Source organism: Bombyx mandarina, chromosome 16, assembly GCF_030267445.1.
Source record: "Bombyx mandarina strain Sakado chromosome 16, ASM3026744v2".
Taxonomy (NCBI): domain Eukaryota; kingdom Metazoa; phylum Arthropoda; class Insecta; order Lepidoptera; family Bombycidae; genus Bombyx; species Bombyx mandarina.
In genome coordinates, this window is record NC_143222.1 from 2952299 (window position 1) to 2970063 (window position 17765).

General features: G+C 38.7%; 1 protein-coding gene across 1 annotated transcript in view; it reads right to left on the reverse strand.

The window, feature by feature from the left end:
- FASN3 (Fatty acid synthase 3) overlaps positions 1-17765 on the reverse strand; it is a 69130-nt gene that overhangs the window by 35174 nt on the left and 16191 nt on the right. Inside the window, exons 4-17 of the mRNA XM_089734018.1 lie at positions 16253-16373; positions 15074-15277; positions 14568-14684; positions 13856-14019; positions 10916-11058; positions 9992-10195; positions 8239-8428; positions 7377-7536; positions 6822-6991; positions 6016-6167; positions 5293-5476; positions 4051-4199; positions 2954-3138; positions 2105-2224 (exon numbers count right to left, since the gene is read on the reverse strand). Of these exons, the coding sequence (XP_089590144.1) occupies positions 2105-2224; positions 2954-3138; positions 4051-4199; positions 5293-5476; positions 6016-6167; positions 6822-6991; positions 7377-7536; positions 8239-8428; positions 9992-10195; positions 10916-11058; positions 13856-14019; positions 14568-14684; positions 15074-15277; positions 16253-16373 (2263 nt within the window). The remainder of the gene's footprint in view (positions 1-2104; positions 2225-2953; positions 3139-4050; positions 4200-5292; positions 5477-6015; positions 6168-6821; positions 6992-7376; positions 7537-8238; positions 8429-9991; positions 10196-10915; positions 11059-13855; positions 14020-14567; positions 14685-15073; positions 15278-16252; positions 16374-17765) is intronic.

The following is a 17765-nucleotide window of genomic DNA, read 5'->3' on the forward strand; positions in this document are numbered from 1 at the left end:
ATGTTGTATGTAAATTGAATCAAAATTTAAGGGAAATATAGACGGAGACAAACATAAAATTGCAAATCAAACGTCCTTGTCTTCATGACACATTCTATTCACACAGGAGACAAATTACTAGATCAGATTAATACATATTTGCGTCTCTGTCACTGCTAATTAATGTCACTAGTTTGTACATTGCGCTGAGAAAACCTTAAGCTAAATTCTGATTAGAGACTATTATTCTAATCGTTACGTAATTAACTCGAATTAGCAGATATTCAATCGAAGCGATTGTTTGTCAAAGCAAAACAATATATTCTATTGTTAACGTCGACTAAGCTTTAGCACAAAAATATTGTGAGCTCAATCAATTTGTAGACTGCTTTCTTTATTTGACAATACTATTTAGTTATTTTATTTGGACACTTTTGTTGTTTTAAGGACTATTATATTTGACGGTTACTAATATTTTTTTTCTGGAAGAGAAATAGTAGCAATTTGGTAGCCTAGAGGTATATATCACGCATGCCCCTTGTACGAGAGGAAGGTTCGAAATTAAGGACATATATTTTATACTGGTGGTAGGACCTCTTGTGAGTCCGCATGGGTAGGTACCACCGCCCCGTCTATTTCTGCCGTGAAGCAGTAATGCGTTTCGGTTTGAAGGGTGGGGCAGCCTTTGTAACTATACTGAGACCTTTGAACTTATGTCTCATGGTGTGTGGCGAATTTACGTTGTAGATGTCTATGGGCTCCAGTAACCACTTAACACCAGGTGGGCTGTGAGCTCGTCCACCCATCTAAGCAATAGAAAAAAAAAAAGTTGCAAAAATGTCACTCAAACGAAACTAGACGATGACCGAGCTTTACTCGTTTTTTTTTTGATAACGCCATCTTGTTGTGTCTTTAAAGCGGTTAGTTGCCCTCAATTAAGAAAAATAGTATTATTATTCGCCAATAGATGTCGGGAAGAGTTGATTATTGAAAACACGAATAAAACAACATTTTCTGAAAATAAATCGTAGCCAGATCGATTTATCGCCCCCGGAATCCACTGTATACTAAATTCTATGAAAATCGTTGGAGCCGTTTCCGAGAATCAGATTATATATTATTATATATTAATATACAAGAATTGCTCGCTTAAAGGTATAAGATAAGGTAACCTTTCATCCTACGATATTATTTCTCCGAAATAATTCATACCGTGATTGTATGTTTCTTAATAGGAAATTACAAATGTGAGCACAGAGGGATTTCGGAAACGCTATAGAAATCACAAAAACAATGCGTTAGTGATAGCTGTATAACGCCACGATTTGAGTTTATAACGTGTTGATAATTAACACTATTATTATTACACATATAAAACTAATAATTAACAATAATCATCAAGCTTCATCAGGTGCTGCGGCGGATCGAAATGCGCCCTTAACGATATTTCCACCAGTGCGTGGCAGATCTTTCTAGACGCACCAGCACTGGGGTAGATTAAAATGCAATAACTTTGCTAAAACATACTGCGTACAGTTTATAGTATATAGTCGGTTTGAGCTCTTACAAACACCTGAAATAATCGGTCCGTACCAACGATGTCTGCACCAGATGAAAGTACTGCGGCGGGCTGATATAGGCCTGGTTCCACAGTAAAGTGTAAGTAAAGTACGGCTTTTTTTCTGCAGGAGGAAATCGCTGGATCCCCACCCGCGCGGCAGGTGGGGTATGTGAGAGTTGAACCTCACTAAAAACTCCTGCCGCTCACAGCCGGATCCCTACCTCGGATCGGGCCGGAGCCCAGTTGGGGCTATTGAGACATCGGGACAGGGTTGATGCAGAGCATATTACATCGATCCCGCCGCCCCCAGACGCCGGACCGTCGGCCGCTGGCGACACGACAACCGGTTCCCTCGATCGGCAAACCCAGAGCCCGCCTTGATGGCGCCGCGCTACGCCTTCCTCCGGAGCGGTGGGGGAACGCGGTCTACCATCACCCAGTTTCCTACTGCGGGCGAGTGTGCAAAGCATGCCGCCTCACGCCTGGGTCGCTCCCCATACTAAGTGGGTGGTAGGTAACGAAGAGTAACATAATATGTGATGTTATTATATCGTAAACACTCACCAATCTTCACTGTGTTCCCATTCAACCAAATGCGACAACATTGGAGTACCTTGCGACACTGGGAACGGTATGTGAGGGTAGATGTTTGCGAGATGCGGGTTCAGTCCTGATTGGTACAAGCTGCAAAAAAAAACTGTAGTAAAAGCTTTCAGGACATACATTTAGGAGGTACTTGACCGTCACATATCCAACAACTCCAAGCTCTGATTATAAATTATTTGCTAATCCAAAAACCCCAAGCTCTGATAAAAGTCAAGAATGAATAGATACACCCGAACTTGAATATGTAATGTACTGAGTATACCACTTTTATGTGAGAGCATCTGAAGAATCTTTAACATTAGCAAAAAACTTTAAGAATTAACACGTCTATATTATAGCAGTAATGCAGACAAAAATAATTCGATATAATGTGTTGAGTGGTTGCATCACAACCTCTTTCTGTTGGGAAACACAATAGCTTTTTAGTTGATCCTACACGTTTCATAACAAAATTAAGCAGTAGCGGAGTTTACGTATTGAGTTCCATTAATAACTAAGCATTGGACTGCGATCTTGTGAGCGTTAAAAGCTCGCACAACAATTTTCTGCAAAATTCTCGTTTGGCTAATCTTTATATGTATATATATTTCTTCTGTGCGTGTGTTTGTCACTGAGCTCCTCCTAAACAGCTGGACCGATTTTAATGAAATTTTCTGTGTACCTTCAGGTGGATTCGAGAAAGGTTTAGATTTACAAATCAGCCCGACAAATGGCGCTGCAGTCGGTATCTAAATTATTTATCTTTCCTTGCTGGTAGTTATACATCAAGATAAAGTTCTCAATATCGTTAAATCAATATATACTTACTTGCCCAGAGCTGTCAATAGTACTTGCACGTTATCGCTATGGCCCCTTTGGGTCAGTGGAATGTTAATGACATCCTTCTTCAAGGAACGTCGCAGGATTGCTTGTAACAGACCGTGGGGAGCAATCTCGATGGTTATGGCATTGTTATGGATCAAACGGGACGCTTCCTCGAAAAGAACTGGGCTCTAGAGTTCAAAATAATTACGCCTATATAGTTTTACTTAATTAGCCTAGTAGCCTTGTGCCTACTGTCGTCATCGTGCGATGTCGTAGGATGCCTTACAACTGTAGATATTAGAATACCGAGGTAAACAAAATTTATGACATATATGTAAATTTTGGACAAATTTGGCGCAATATTTTAAGTGGAATGGTGATAGGTGTATGGTTACCGTTGCTCATGGCTGTTAGTAATGGGGCAAAGTCAGAAAACAGGGATGTGTTTTTCTTTTATTGACGTATAGGCAGACGAGCGTACGGCCCACCTGATGGTGAGTGGTTACCGACGCTCATGGACGTCAGAAATGCCAGGGGCAGAGCCAAGCCGCTGCCTAACGTTTAATACTTTTCACAAGCCTCGTTTGAAGAAGGACATGTCATTGCGCTCGGTAACACTGTGGTGGGGAGCTCATTCCAAAGCCGGATGGTCCTTGGCAAAAAAAGACCTTTAGAAACGCACTGTGGATGAACGCAGTGGCTCCATGCAGTATGGATGAACTCTACTGCCATGATGGGGGGGTGCGATGGTATAAACGAGATGACGGTATGTATCATCTCAAGCAATTCCTCAGAGCAAAGTGTTTAAAAGGAACATTTACTACTATCAAGAAGCAAATGCAGATTTACTTTAGCATATCAACAGTCATGTCCACATCCACATGCAGAGTTTTCTGTGTAATGCCATTATTCGCAATGTGACGTTAAACATATGTTTGTCATCTTGATACTCTGTACCCTACAGTGTCGTGGATAGAAGTAAATGCAAATGCATTTTTTTTTATTGTTTATTAGCTGCAATTTCTATAGATAAGTACCTATGATAATATTATTCTATTATGATCTTTAATGAGTTGAATTAATGACGATATTTAACTTACCAGTAAATTGTTTGTATGGTATTCAGCGGAAGATAGTCGAGCTTTGCTCTCTTTCCATTGAGGCTGTGGTATGGAGGTTGAAACCCAGCGTTCTGTGCGAGGCTTCGGCGATGGGATCACTTGACTGAGATATTTCAGTAGTTTTGATCCTAAAAATGTAAATTTCATATGTGATATATTTCCTGAATCACTACGACAGATAATTTTATCTTGTTGATCAATTCTAATACAAGGAAGAGAACGTTTAAAAGTTTAAAAATTGATGATAGTTTTGGATTAAAATAATCCAGGATCCGCTTAGTCGTAGGCAGATACATCTATTGGTACCCCACAACATGATGTACCATATGCTCAGCATAGCATAGCCATTCCTGAGATGTTATGGTTAAGGAATTGCAGTAATTGTATAATGAATCAAGCATTACTGTTTCATTTAAGCAAGTTTGGATATTTTGTGAACCTTCCAAAGCGATTTTTTTTTCCCTACCTATGCTGATAGCCTTGAGAGGCTATTTCAGCTTCACCCTAACGTTTGTAGGTAAGCTCGCGGGGCTCAACCGGAGAGTTGCTAATACTGACCCTAGCAAGAGCAGTGCTTCGCAGAATCTACCACCGGATGGGAAACGCGACCCACTGAGAAGATCCGGCGAGAAACTCAGTGGGCTGTGTCTATGGGTTAGTTCGCTCGTCGAGCCCTTCGTCGCAAGCGACGGGTTCGACGAGGACGGTGACCGGACCACGAGGACGATGACGGGTCCAAAGCGAAGTCAATTGACTAATTTAGTTCTAGAGTATAGTTTACTTTACACCGCGTATGCTAGCGAATCATGAGTAAAGCTTCTGTGATTCGGTTTTACTAAAATCCAAACCTTATTTAATGTTGTCGCGTATTCAAGACCAGCGTTCGATTAACTGATAATAATAATAACAATAAATGTTCATAGACAACCATAGGGCACTACTGGAATAGAATGAATAGTGCTAGGTACTGCAAAAGACGCAGTCAGTGGCTCTGTGCTTACCGGAGTACATCAACCCTCCCTCATGGAATGCAGCCACGCTCCTTGAGATGTGAGAGCAAAGTCTAACTGTACTGCTGTCTCGCAATACACATTATAACCAGTAACATCGGATATTTTGCATGGTTTTTTTTACACATGGATGAATTCTGTGACTGACTTGAATTAAAATAGGTTTCGTATGTGTTTAAAAAGATAATATATAAAAGCAAAATTATCGTACCTGCTTCTGCGACATACTTCGAATGGTAAGCAATGTTTGAGCTAGGAACTTCTTTAGCAAAGATGCCTTGTGCGGTCAGCTTAGCCACAAAAGCTTTCATGGCGTCAGTTGGGCCAGCAACAGTACTGGAGTCCGGGCCGTTGTGACACGCTACCGCGATCTCGGGTGGGCACATGGATTTTACCTGTTCCAACGTTAGAAGTGAATGCAGAATAAATGGTAAATCATTACACAAAAATCATTACTACATAGTTTTAATCTCTCAATTTAAAATACAAATAGGTGAGTGGTGGCACCAACGTAATGATTTTTATGGGTCCAGACAACAAATTGAAAATAGGTGCCGTTAAATGGCGATTTTGATGTAACGAAGAAAGAGGATGACCCTATTGTAGAACACCACACAGCTCTTTTTTTTTTCTTGCTTAGTTGCGTGGACGCGCTCACAGCCCACATGATATTAAGTGGTTACTGGAGCCCATAGACATCTACAACGTAAATGCGCCACCGACCTTGAGATATAAGTTCTAAGGTCTCAGTATAGTTACAACGGCTGCCCCACCCTTCAAACCGAAACGCATTACTGCTTCACGGCAGAAATAGGCGGGGCGGTGGTACCTACCCGTGCGGACTCACAAGAGGTCCTACCACCAGTAAAAAAATCTCAACTTAGCCTAACGATAAATTAGAGAATGAATAGACTAAAATCAAAAATAAACATACTTGACTATAACCAAGCCCCACAGCCGCCATGGACCCCTTGATGAGGGTCGTCTCGACGGATGCAAGACCTCTGCTGTAAGCCGACAGGATCATCTGTTCCGCGGTGAAACATCCGTCGGCATAGGCACAGCCCAATTCACCGACACTGTGCCCTAAATAACATCGAGAGCTTAAAGAATCTTCATTTAAAAGGAATATAATGTTATCTAAAGGACTTGCATATTTCATAAACATTTATAACCCACTAGTACCCATTAGTAACTAATAGTAGATTAGATTAGAATAGAAACATAGCTAGACCTGTTGGATCCTCTTTAGTCCCTACGGTATACCTCAAAATTACATAAATTAACTTTTAAAAGTTTTTAAACAGTACTAAAAATACAAGATGAGTTAAAAATAATTAGATTGTTTTCAATATTAGTTTCAAAGTAATATCGTGAAGACAATTTAGAACAAGCATTATAAAGTAATCAGAGGAACGAGCAAAATTATTTAAAAATAAATAACAAAAAAGAGAACCAACTTTAAAGGTTAACAAAAATAAAATGAGAATATCATCAATGCAATTGAAGTAAATTAAATATGCATTATTAAACATAATTGAAACATTATTGATAACAAGAAAATTGGAAGCAGATAAAACGCAGCTACCTCAAATAAAAAAAATAAAAATCAAATCTTTAAAAAAGTTCTGAGCTCTAAAACGGATAAAAAATACAGTCAAATCTATAGACTACTTTTTTGAAGTCAGTAAAAAATAATAATAAATTCTCGAATTCTAAAAAAATTAACTATAGACCTACCGATAATATGGTCAGGCTCAATGCCAACACTTTTCAGGACGTCAGTAAGACCGATCTGTATGGCCGCAATACCGACGAAAGAATTTAGGACATCATCAAACATTTTGGGGTCGGAATCGGTGATGATCTTGACCACGTTAATGCCTTTTGGTTTAAGGACATTGTTACATCTGTGTAGCATAAAAGTGAGCATTAGAACACGAAGAAATCAACCATTAAAAATAACTAACGGTTTGCTTCAAAGAAATATCAAAGCTGTTTAAAGCTCATTAAGAAATCCATTTCAAATAATGAAGAATTTTTAATTTTATTAGAATTAAGAATATGTTTATTAGATTATAGTTTTGAAGTATTCGCTTTTAAAAAACAGTGCTATTCAGTACTAATTGGATTGAAAATGGATTATTGATTGTAAATGAAATGGTAATAGATATGTTTATTTTTATATTCAGCTTACGCACTTTGACCATACCAACATACTATCACAATATTTAAAGAAGTAAACATTATTTTCTTGGAACACTAAAAAGTCACATGTCCATTCTAAATACTCACTTTTCGATAGCAGCAGCAAACACGGGTATCCTCATTAGTTGAGCGCCCATTCCAGGCCACTGCGAGCCCATGCCAGAATACACAAACCAAACAGGACGACGTACACCAGAATAGTATTGGATATCTCTAGCTAATGATTCACTCTTCGTTGGTGTAGAACCTGCGTACATTCAAATATTTAGAATATCTATACGTTTTGATTGAATTTAGTATGGAAATGAGTTATAAAATTAATTGGTGTATATCAACTTGACGTTTGAACAAGTTCATCAAATCACATTATTCTAGAGGAGAAGACGAGAGAAAATACATAGGTGAGCATTAAAGAATATATGTAAGATTTACTGGTGGTAGGATCTCTTGTGAGTCCACACGGGTAGGTACCACCACCCTGCCTATTTCAGCCGTGAAGCAGTAAAGCGTTTCGGTTTGAAGGATGGGGCAGCCGTTGTAGCTATACTGAGACCTTAGAATTTATATCTCAAGGTGTTTTTTTTAGTTTTTTTATTGCTTAGATGGGTAGACGAGCTCACAGCCCACCTGGTGTTAAGTGGTTACTGGATCCCATAAACATCCACACCGTAAATGCGCCACCCACCTTGAAATATAAGTTCTAAGGTCTCACGTATAGTTACAACGGCTGCCCCGCCCTTCAAACCGAAACGCATTACTGCTTCACGGCAGAAATAGGCAGGGTAGAGGTACCCAACCGCGCGGACTCACAAGCGGTCTTACCACCAGCAAAGAAGTGTGGGCGGCGCATTTACGTTGTAGATATCTATGGGCTCCGGTAACCACTTAACATCAGGTGGGCTGTGAGCTCGTCCAAACATCAATGCAATAAAAGAAAATTTAAACTTACCCAATAACGTAAATCCTCTAACAACGTGGCCAGCGATGTCTTGATCATGGACGGAATGTAAAAGTTTGACTAATTCAGCATCAACGGTCCTGGATTCAAGATCATCAAATATTCGCGCCACAGCTGATTCGGTTCGCCCCGATGCACACACAAGACGGGGTAGATCGTCTTTAGGAATTCCATTGTTTACCTGAGAATTGAAACGTATAGAAATAAAAATAGTATTTTTTTTTTAATTGCTAAGATGGGTGGACGAGCTCACAGCCCACCTGGTGTTAAGTGGTTACTGGAGCCCATAGACATCCACAACCTAAATGCGCCACCCACCTTGAGATACAAGTTCTGAGGTCTCAAGTATAGTTACAACGGCCACCCTTCAAACCGAAACGCATCACTGCTTCACGGCAGAAATAGGCAGGGTGGTGGTACCCACCCGCGCGGACTCACAAGAGGTCCTACCACCAGTAATTACGCAAATTATAATTTTGCGGGTTTCATTTTTATTACACGATGTTATTCCTTCACCGTGGAAGTCAATCGTGAACATTTGTTGAGTACGTATTTCATTAGAAAAATTGGTACCCGCCTGCGGGATTCGAACACCGGTGCATCGCTTTAACACGAATGCACCGGACGTCCTATCCGTTAGGCCACGACGACTACAGTATAGAAATAGATTAGATACGGTTTTTATATTAAGGAGAAACCTGCAGAAGATTTGATGCAGGAAAAGCAGGAGTTTTAGAATTTGAAATTTGAATATATATTTGCGGAAATAATAGCTTTAATAATAAATCATTCACAATGAACAATATCGTTGAGACTTCGATCTGCAATTACGATTTGTACGGTTTCAATGGAATACCAGATGGAGCATAAAAGTTTTCAAATAATTTAATTTAAATTATATGTCCTAAATACAGCTAATCTAGTTTTAAATTTGCATTGAATACTAAACATTGTCTTTTAATGTTAGATCCAAATTAAATTTTCACAATACGAATTTTGATTAAGGTCAAGAATTTTATTTTTACGTATATAAAAGACAGATTTGCCTTTTTCAGATTTGTAAAGTTTATTTAATTAATACAAGCGGCCCGTTCCGGCTCCGCTCGGGTCTTTAACAAAAATTTCAACGATATTTAACGTTGTTTTATTTTTTAAACTAGCGACCCGCCCTCGCTTCGCTTCGGAAACATTAAAAAACACATGAAACCAAAAAAATAAAAAAAAAAGTAGCCTATGTTCATCAGGGACAATGTCGGCTTCTAATGGAAAAATAATTTTTCAAATCGGTCCAGTAGTTTCGGAGCCTATTCGAAACAAACAAACAAACAAATCTTTCCTCTTTATAATATTAGTATAGAAGTATAGATAAAAGAATACTTATTGGGGCATAACTATAATAGTTAGATATATGCTGTCGCGACACTTTTTGTAAATAATAATGTGGTCTACAAAGTCGTAGTACATTATTTTATTCTATCATCAATAGTTTTCGCAGGGCACGCGATGTAAAGAATATTTTAGGTAATTTTTTTATACCTTGGGTTATATTATTGGGGTTTTAGTAAGGATCCTTAATTTTTTTCAAAAAAGATTATAGCCTATGTCACTCGGGAATAGTGTAGCTTCCAAACAGTGAAAGAATTTTTCAAATCGGTTCAGTAGTTTCGTAGCCTATTCAATACAAACAAACAAACAAATCTTTCCTCTTTATAATATTAGTATAGAAGTATAGATGACCGTTTACCTTGTCCCTAGCTACATTCTTCAATAGAACGTGAGCGTTTGCGCCGCCAAAACCAAAACTGTTGATTCCCGACATCCCTCTGTTCCAAGCCTGCTTGTCTGTGATTACATTCATTCTCCCATCGACGAGAGCCGAGACTCCTTCTCGAGGAATGCTGTAGTTCAAGTTGGGTGGAATGTACCCAGTAGTGTAGGCTATGCACATCTGAAAGAATTTGTGAAATAGCGTGAGGTTTTCGAAGCTGCTAATTCTAAGATTTTCAGAATATTTTTTGACTATCCGTATCCAAACTGTATGTGGGAAATCCCCGCGTTATATAGGGAAATGCCCGTGTTATACGGGGTTTTAAAATCGCGTTATATTAAAACGTGTTATAAGGGTACTGCGTTTTAGGGGGGATTACTGTACTATATTTTAATTGGTAACGAAAAAATCTGCGTCCCTTTTAAGAGAATATGGTGGTTCGAAGTAAAATTAATTGCATTTCGAAGAATTGTGGTACAGAAATTGTTTTCAAAATTTCTTTTTAGATAAATAAGCATACAGCCCGTCTGTAGATGAGTGACTACCGTCGCCCACGGACATCAGCATGAATGACAGGGACGTAGCCAGATCTTTGGCAAAGCATTATGAATGAACAAAATAGTATTATGGAAAGAATCTAAACTCGGATTTCTGATGTCAAGCATTATTTTGAACGTACATATATATCTACAAAATATAATATTATAGAGTTGTAGAACATTACCTGTAAAATACGTAACGAAATCGCAGTATCAAAACAAATTTTGTTAGATTTTGATGAAATTTATTATTCTTTTGTTTTCTCACCATTCTTCTATTACTACTTTTCTAACATTTAAATAAATCCAGAGATTCCACATAATTAGATATCAGATTATTAGATGATGCCCTAAAACTTACTTTAGCTATAGAACATAAGCCAGATGCAGGCTCTGAATGTCCAAGGTTCGACTTTATGGAACCAAGGAGTAGTGGCCCGGAACGACCCGTGCAGAAGATTTCATCAATAGCCAAAAGCTCTTCGGGGTCACCCACTCGAGTACCTGCATTAAGGATGACATCATATTTTTTATGGCTGTAACGATGAGGATGACAGTTGTGGTAAGAGTTTTAATGATAGTATTTTTTTTATTGCTTAGATGGGTTGACGAGCTCACAGCCCACCTGGTGTTAAGTGGTTACTGGAGCCCATAGACATCTACAACGTAAATGCGCCACCCACCTTTAGATATAAGTTCTACGTTCTCAAGGAAAGTTAGAACGGCTGCCCCACCCTTCAAACCGAAACGCATTACTGCTTCACGGCAGAAATAGGCAGGGTGGTGGTACCTACCCGTGCGGACTCACAAGAGGTCCTACCACCAAAAACCACGTTAACTCATGTGTACAGTCACACAATAGACTATAAATATGAAATCTAATTCTATTGCGACTTAATGGATTACCTACGCTAAGTAGATAATATGCAGAAAAGTACCACATTAGATAGGTACCAAATGTAACAAGTATACGTGCCCAATTTATGCCTACGATGAAGAAATAATATTGTTTACAAGCCCGGTCTGAATTTCTTGGTGATCTTTGATCCGGTAGCTACCGAACTTCACAAGCTCACCCACTAGGCCAATCTAAAGATATCGTTAGAGTTTCTACAAAATCGGCCCAACCGCTTCGGAGTCTATAGGGAACTAACCTACATACACACTTTTGTATTTTAAATTATAACAAAACTCAAAGATTTTTGAATGGTGTGAAATATATTATTTCCCGCGTGAATTGTTCACCAAACTGTCTATTTATGACGCAAAGCAATAGCAAAATTTTGGGTTTCAAACTCTTGATGGCCAAACGGCTATAATCCAATACAACTGTACTCTCAACCTTAACACACAAGGTGATTATATTTATGTACTCCAGCGGCTACTTTTTTTTTCTTTTTCTTAGATGGATGGACGAGCTCACAGCCCACCTGGTGTTAAGTGGTTACTGGAGCCCATATACATCTACGACGTAAATGCGCCACCCACCTTGAGATATAAGTTCTAAGGTCTCAGTACAGTTAAAAAGGCTGCCCCACCCTTCAAACCGAAACGCATTACTCCTTCACGGCAGAAAATAGGCAGGGTGGTGGTACCCGTGCGGACTCACAAGAGGTCCTACCACCAGTAAAACCTAACTGGTATGCGGTGTACTGATCTGCCCATACAAGACAATAAAAACAGAATATAATTACCGAAGACACATAATTAGTTAGCATCTGCTAAAGTACCTAAATGTTTAATTACCTTTAAGCGAGTGAAATACTTCTCAAGCTTTTCCCCGGGAGATTTACTTGGAAAGGTCTTAAGCATTACTCAAAGGTTTGGAATTAATTCCAGTAATTACATTCCTATTTATAGGAGCGATTTAGCAGTTATGGCTAGAGATTTTTCACTAGCATGAAATTTCTCATTTTCGTTATTAATAACTATAACCTAATATTGATAACCACCTCTGTTTTGCTTGACAGTGCAGGAGCAAGTACTTAAGCAGTAGGAAAAGGAGAAGGAGCCTGAAACGGAGGTTATTTCTAAGCTCGTTAGTGTACACTAAAAATGTCTATGGAAACGCATTGAATGAATATAATATTAAGTAGTTCTAAAAATGAAAATAAGACTTTTTATCTAATCGTAGCTGGAGATGAGATCTATTAGAATTACTGCTTCCTCTTGTCCTTATTCCACATTATGTAGAGTTGACGCAGTATGTTATCACACTGCATAGGGATTTAGCGTGAATTTTACGACCGGCACGGCTGCCTGACGCCAGCCCTCTTTGGGTTATATCTCCATAAATCCATTGCAACGTACCCACAGGGAGATTTTTTTTATGTTTCTTCTTTTCGTTTTTCTTTTACATCTTCTGTTTTTGATTCTATGATTTGTATTTTATTACTACGTTTAGATTTTCAATACAAAAACTGGTACACTTGATTATATTCACTTATTCTAAACTAAAAGGCGGAGAATGCATTTTTTATCGAACGTCGAAACTCGCCTTTGCCGACTCGAGTTTGTTATCTATTTTTATGCTCTTTCCATTTCTCCTTTGCTTTTCACGGAAAAATTCCTTTCAAACGTTCGCAAGTTGCAAACAGACTGTTGAAAGCTTTCCACTAGATAAAACTTTATATCTTGTACATAATTGTTCGATGATAAAGTTTAGAATGTAGATATTATTTGGATATTAAAATGTATTCAGAATCAATTTGTTCTTATTAGAAAATGTTTCAAACGCGCTTTTAAAATCTAAACTCAGGAGAATAGAAAAGAAACTCAGTTGTTGTTTTGTTCAGATATACTATTTCGTAGTACGGAACTTTTAAGGAATATAAATAACACAAGAAAATATCGAAAATCGTATTTTTTGTTAGAAAAAGTGTTTTTTTCCAGATTTATGCTTTTATCTGTTAAACACCTATAATCTCTATGTAATTGTTGAATTTGATCCAAAATGAAGTTTATTAAAAATGAACGAGAAGAAATATATGTTAATTTAGATAAAATTACTTTACTTACTTTTTACTAGTGGTAGGGACCATTTGTGAGTCCGCACGATACCACCACCCCGCCTATTTTTGCCGTGAAGCAGTAATGCGTTTCGGTTTGAAGGGTGGTGCAGCCGTTGTAACTATACTGAGACCTTACAACTCACATCTCAAGGTGGGTGCCGCATTTACGTTGTAGATGCCTATGGGTTCCAGTAACCACTTAACACCAGGTGGGCTGTGAGCTCATCCAATCATCTAAGCAATAAAAAAGTGCTCTTTTGAGAACAAAGTGTTCCATGAGTTTTCCTTACCTGTTCCATGAGCCTCGACGAATTCCAATTCGGACGGCGGGATCGAGCACTCCTCGTAGAACTCTCGGAGTAGCAACTTCTGAATGTGACCGGCTGGGTACGTAATACCCTGTTCTTTGTAGCCGTCACAGTTGGTTTTGGCGTGAAGGAGCTGTGCGTATACCCTAGATGAAGCATTCCATGCTTAGATCAGAATAGTCAAACAAGCTATTTACACAAAAAAAAACAAATCGCAGACGTCAAAATCTATATATTATATATAAAAATGTATTGCTGTTCGATAGTCTCGCTAAAACTCGAGAACGGCTGGACTGATTTGGCTAATTTTGGTCTTGAATTATTTGTGGAAGTCCAGAGATGGTTTAAAAGGAAGATAAATATCAAAAATGCTCGGAATTAAATTTTGTTTTCCCTTTGATGTGTCCCCCGTCGGACGGATTCTTTTTGTTTGTGTTAAGTTTATTATATACAAAAGTTTAGGTCTTTTATTTGTCGATTGAGGCACTACGAAGTCTGCCGGCTCAGCTAGTATAAATACAATTTCCATTTATAGTTTTATTTTGAAGATATAACGAAAAGGGATTAAGTTTTATTCATTTTGAAATTATTAATTTTTTCATTGCGCAAGTGTATTGAAAAAATAACTCACACACCACAAACTCATGATGATGATGAAGAATGAAACATTAGAAGGTGTGAAATGGCTACTTACCTCCTCGAGTCCTTGGCTTTTTGCAAGAAGCAAACGACTATGGCTTCAGAGCGAGCGTAGCCGTTAGCGCTGTTATCAAAACTCTTGCACTTGCCGTCCGGGGACAATACTCCCAATCTGAAAGCGAATGTCGTCTGTGGCATTAATATTCCTTTTTCGGGAATTTAATGCGTGTTGCCATGCAGGGAGTGGCTGGCATGAGGCTTCACTTAATCTATATTCCCCACAGCTCGTTAACCAAGCCTCAGATTTATCTAAAACTATTTTAGTACTAATTAAGTGTAAGCTCCCGACCATTATTTTGTTTGAAGTCGAAAATGCCATAGTCGATATTTCATTAGAAATAGACCTCGGATCTCAAGTCTCAAAGTCGACAACAGCATCGATCTCTTATAGTGTTAATGTCGAAAAGCTTGGCTCATACGAGCCAAGTGATGTGATGATCGCCGAGTGATGATCATACCTACATAACAATGTAGATAATCTCGCTATCATAAAGCACTAACCTAGAGAACTGCAAAGATACGAAGGGATGGAGACACAGGTTTGATCCCCCGACAATGGCCGCGTCACAGTGCCCATCCCTGATAGCTCTGAAGGCGTGTTCCAAGGCGTACAGGGAACTCGAACAAGCCGAGTCGACGGTGTATGATGGACCGGTTACACCAAGCCAATAGGAGATCCGATTGGCTAACATAGCTCTTGAGCAACTGAAAAATGAAATTGTCATGTCATTACCCTACCACACGAGTAACCTTTTTATTGCTTAGATGGGTGGAGGAGCTCACAGCCCACCTGGTGTTAAGTGGTTACTGGAGCCCATAGATATCTATAACGTAAATGCGCCACCCACCTTGAGATACAAGTTCTAAGGTCTTCTCAAGTATAGTTATAACGGCTGCCCCAACCTTCAAACCAAAACGCATTAGTGCTTCGCGGCAGAAATAGGCAGGGTGGTGGTACCTACACGCACGGACTCACAAGAGGTCCTACCACCAGTAAAAAGAGAGAATCTTGTGATAAAAACATTATTATCGGGGCATTTCTAGTAACTTTACCTATCTATGGAACAGAATTTCCAACGTGATTTTCACCGACTTAAAGACGTCCAATTAACATGCAAATCGCACTACGTGTTCAGGACGGATGATGTAACAATTATTTTACTACTTTTGCCTAATATTTGACCTGGATGGTAAAGCTTACAAAACAATGTGTTTTTACTTTGTTAATAAAGCGCATTTTCATAGAATTACTGCCACATGAACTCGTCGCTTGCGACGAAGGGCTCGACGAGCGAATCAACCCGTAGACACAGCCCACTGAGTTTCTCGCCGGATCTTCTCAGTGGGTCGCGTTTCCGATCCGGTGGTAGATTCTGCAAAGCACTGCTCTTGCTAGGGTCAGTGTTAGCATCACTCCGGTTTGAGCCCTGTCTCACCTACTAGTTAAGGTTACGCTGAAATAGCCTCTCAAGGCTATCAGCTTAGGTAGGAAAAAAAAACTGCTACAATGACAACTACTACAACTAGTAGGCAGCGGCTTGGCTCTGCCCCTGGCATTGCTGACGTTCATGAGCGACGGTGACCACTTACCATCAGGTGGGCCGTATTATTATATTATATTACTAAAAAGGCAAAAAATAAATAAATGAAAAGTTATTAAATTTAAAATTGATAGCTTACCCAGTGATACCGAATCCATTAACCTGCATCTTTTCGTAGAACCAAGTTTTCTCGGATTCGGAGAAGCAAGCGCCAATGAAAACACCCGTTTTCGTGTCACGAAGCTCTTTTGGGTTTAGGCCTGAGACAGAGAAATTAATGAGGACGAGTAATTTTATTCTATAATTGGATTCGTGGCAAACAATAACAGGCTTTTGCTCTTTTCCATTTAGATTTGGGCGGTGAGAATGAAATGCTATTAGCAAATAACTGGGATTCTAAAATAGGTAATGATTTGTCCTGTAGGGACCGGTCCGGTTATAGTTGTACAGTTAACGCTCCGATTTGTTGTAGTTCTGATAAAAGAGAATCGGGTTCGGAATCAAATATCTTCAATTCTTTTATTCCTGTACTATTCTGTGACCCGGCAGACTTTGTAGTGCCTCAATCGATAAATAAAAGACCTAAACTTTTATATAGAATAAACTTAAAACAAACAAAAGGAATCCGTCCGACGGGGGACACGTCAAAGGGAAAACAAAATTGTTATTTTTATTTAATTCCGAGAATTTTCATATTTTTATACCTTTTAAACCTTTTCTGGACTTCCACAAATAATTCAAGACCAAAATTAGCCAAATCGGTCAAGCCGTTTTCATGTTATGTCGTGACAACGGAAAACGGGTTTCATTTTTATATATATAGATAAACAGGGTGAACGAACTCCCGATCCTCATGCTTACTGAAGTTGTCCGACAAGAAAAATAAACTCATTAACATAAATCTACCAAAAACAACCTCTCAACAATAAACCCTATCTTGTATTTACGTCACAATTAGACATTCTGTATTAATGTTTTGTTATTCGACCCACTTTATTTTCTTTCAATACGTTACACATAAAATTACATTTTCCTTGGAAAATTTTCGAGAATAAATTAATTAAAATATCCCAAACTTCCGACGTAATATCATAACCACCTGTTCTTAAAGAGTTTACCAGCGACCGAACATCTGACTTGCTTCGTACGAAGCTGACTACACCCAAAGGGAAATGTTGTATGACATCCAAATTCATTTTCAATCTTAAGCTCATAGGCATAAAGATCATGATGGTCTTTGATTTTCGATTCTGTAATGTTTACTTCTCATGTCTGCCGAGGACATTATCCTTTCAATATTCCATTAAAACAGGAATATTTGGATTACGGCGTAATTCAACTCCTGAATTATTCATTTACGGCATGATACAAATTCTATTATCGTATCTTCGTTGTGTTTGAGTCGCATCTCGCTACGGAGAAGCACCGAGAACGATTTACGTACAATTAGCGTTTAACTTTTGATAAGATTAGAATTCAATATTGGGATTAAATTTCAGGTTATTATCGTAGCCATCTCCTTAATGTTGTTAATTCGTTGTTGTGGGTTTGTTAATTCATCTACAGTAATCCCCCTATAACACGGTAGATTGGTTCCGCGTTATAGGAAACGTACAGTAGGAGTATTCTCGCATAACGCGCTTTTATGAATC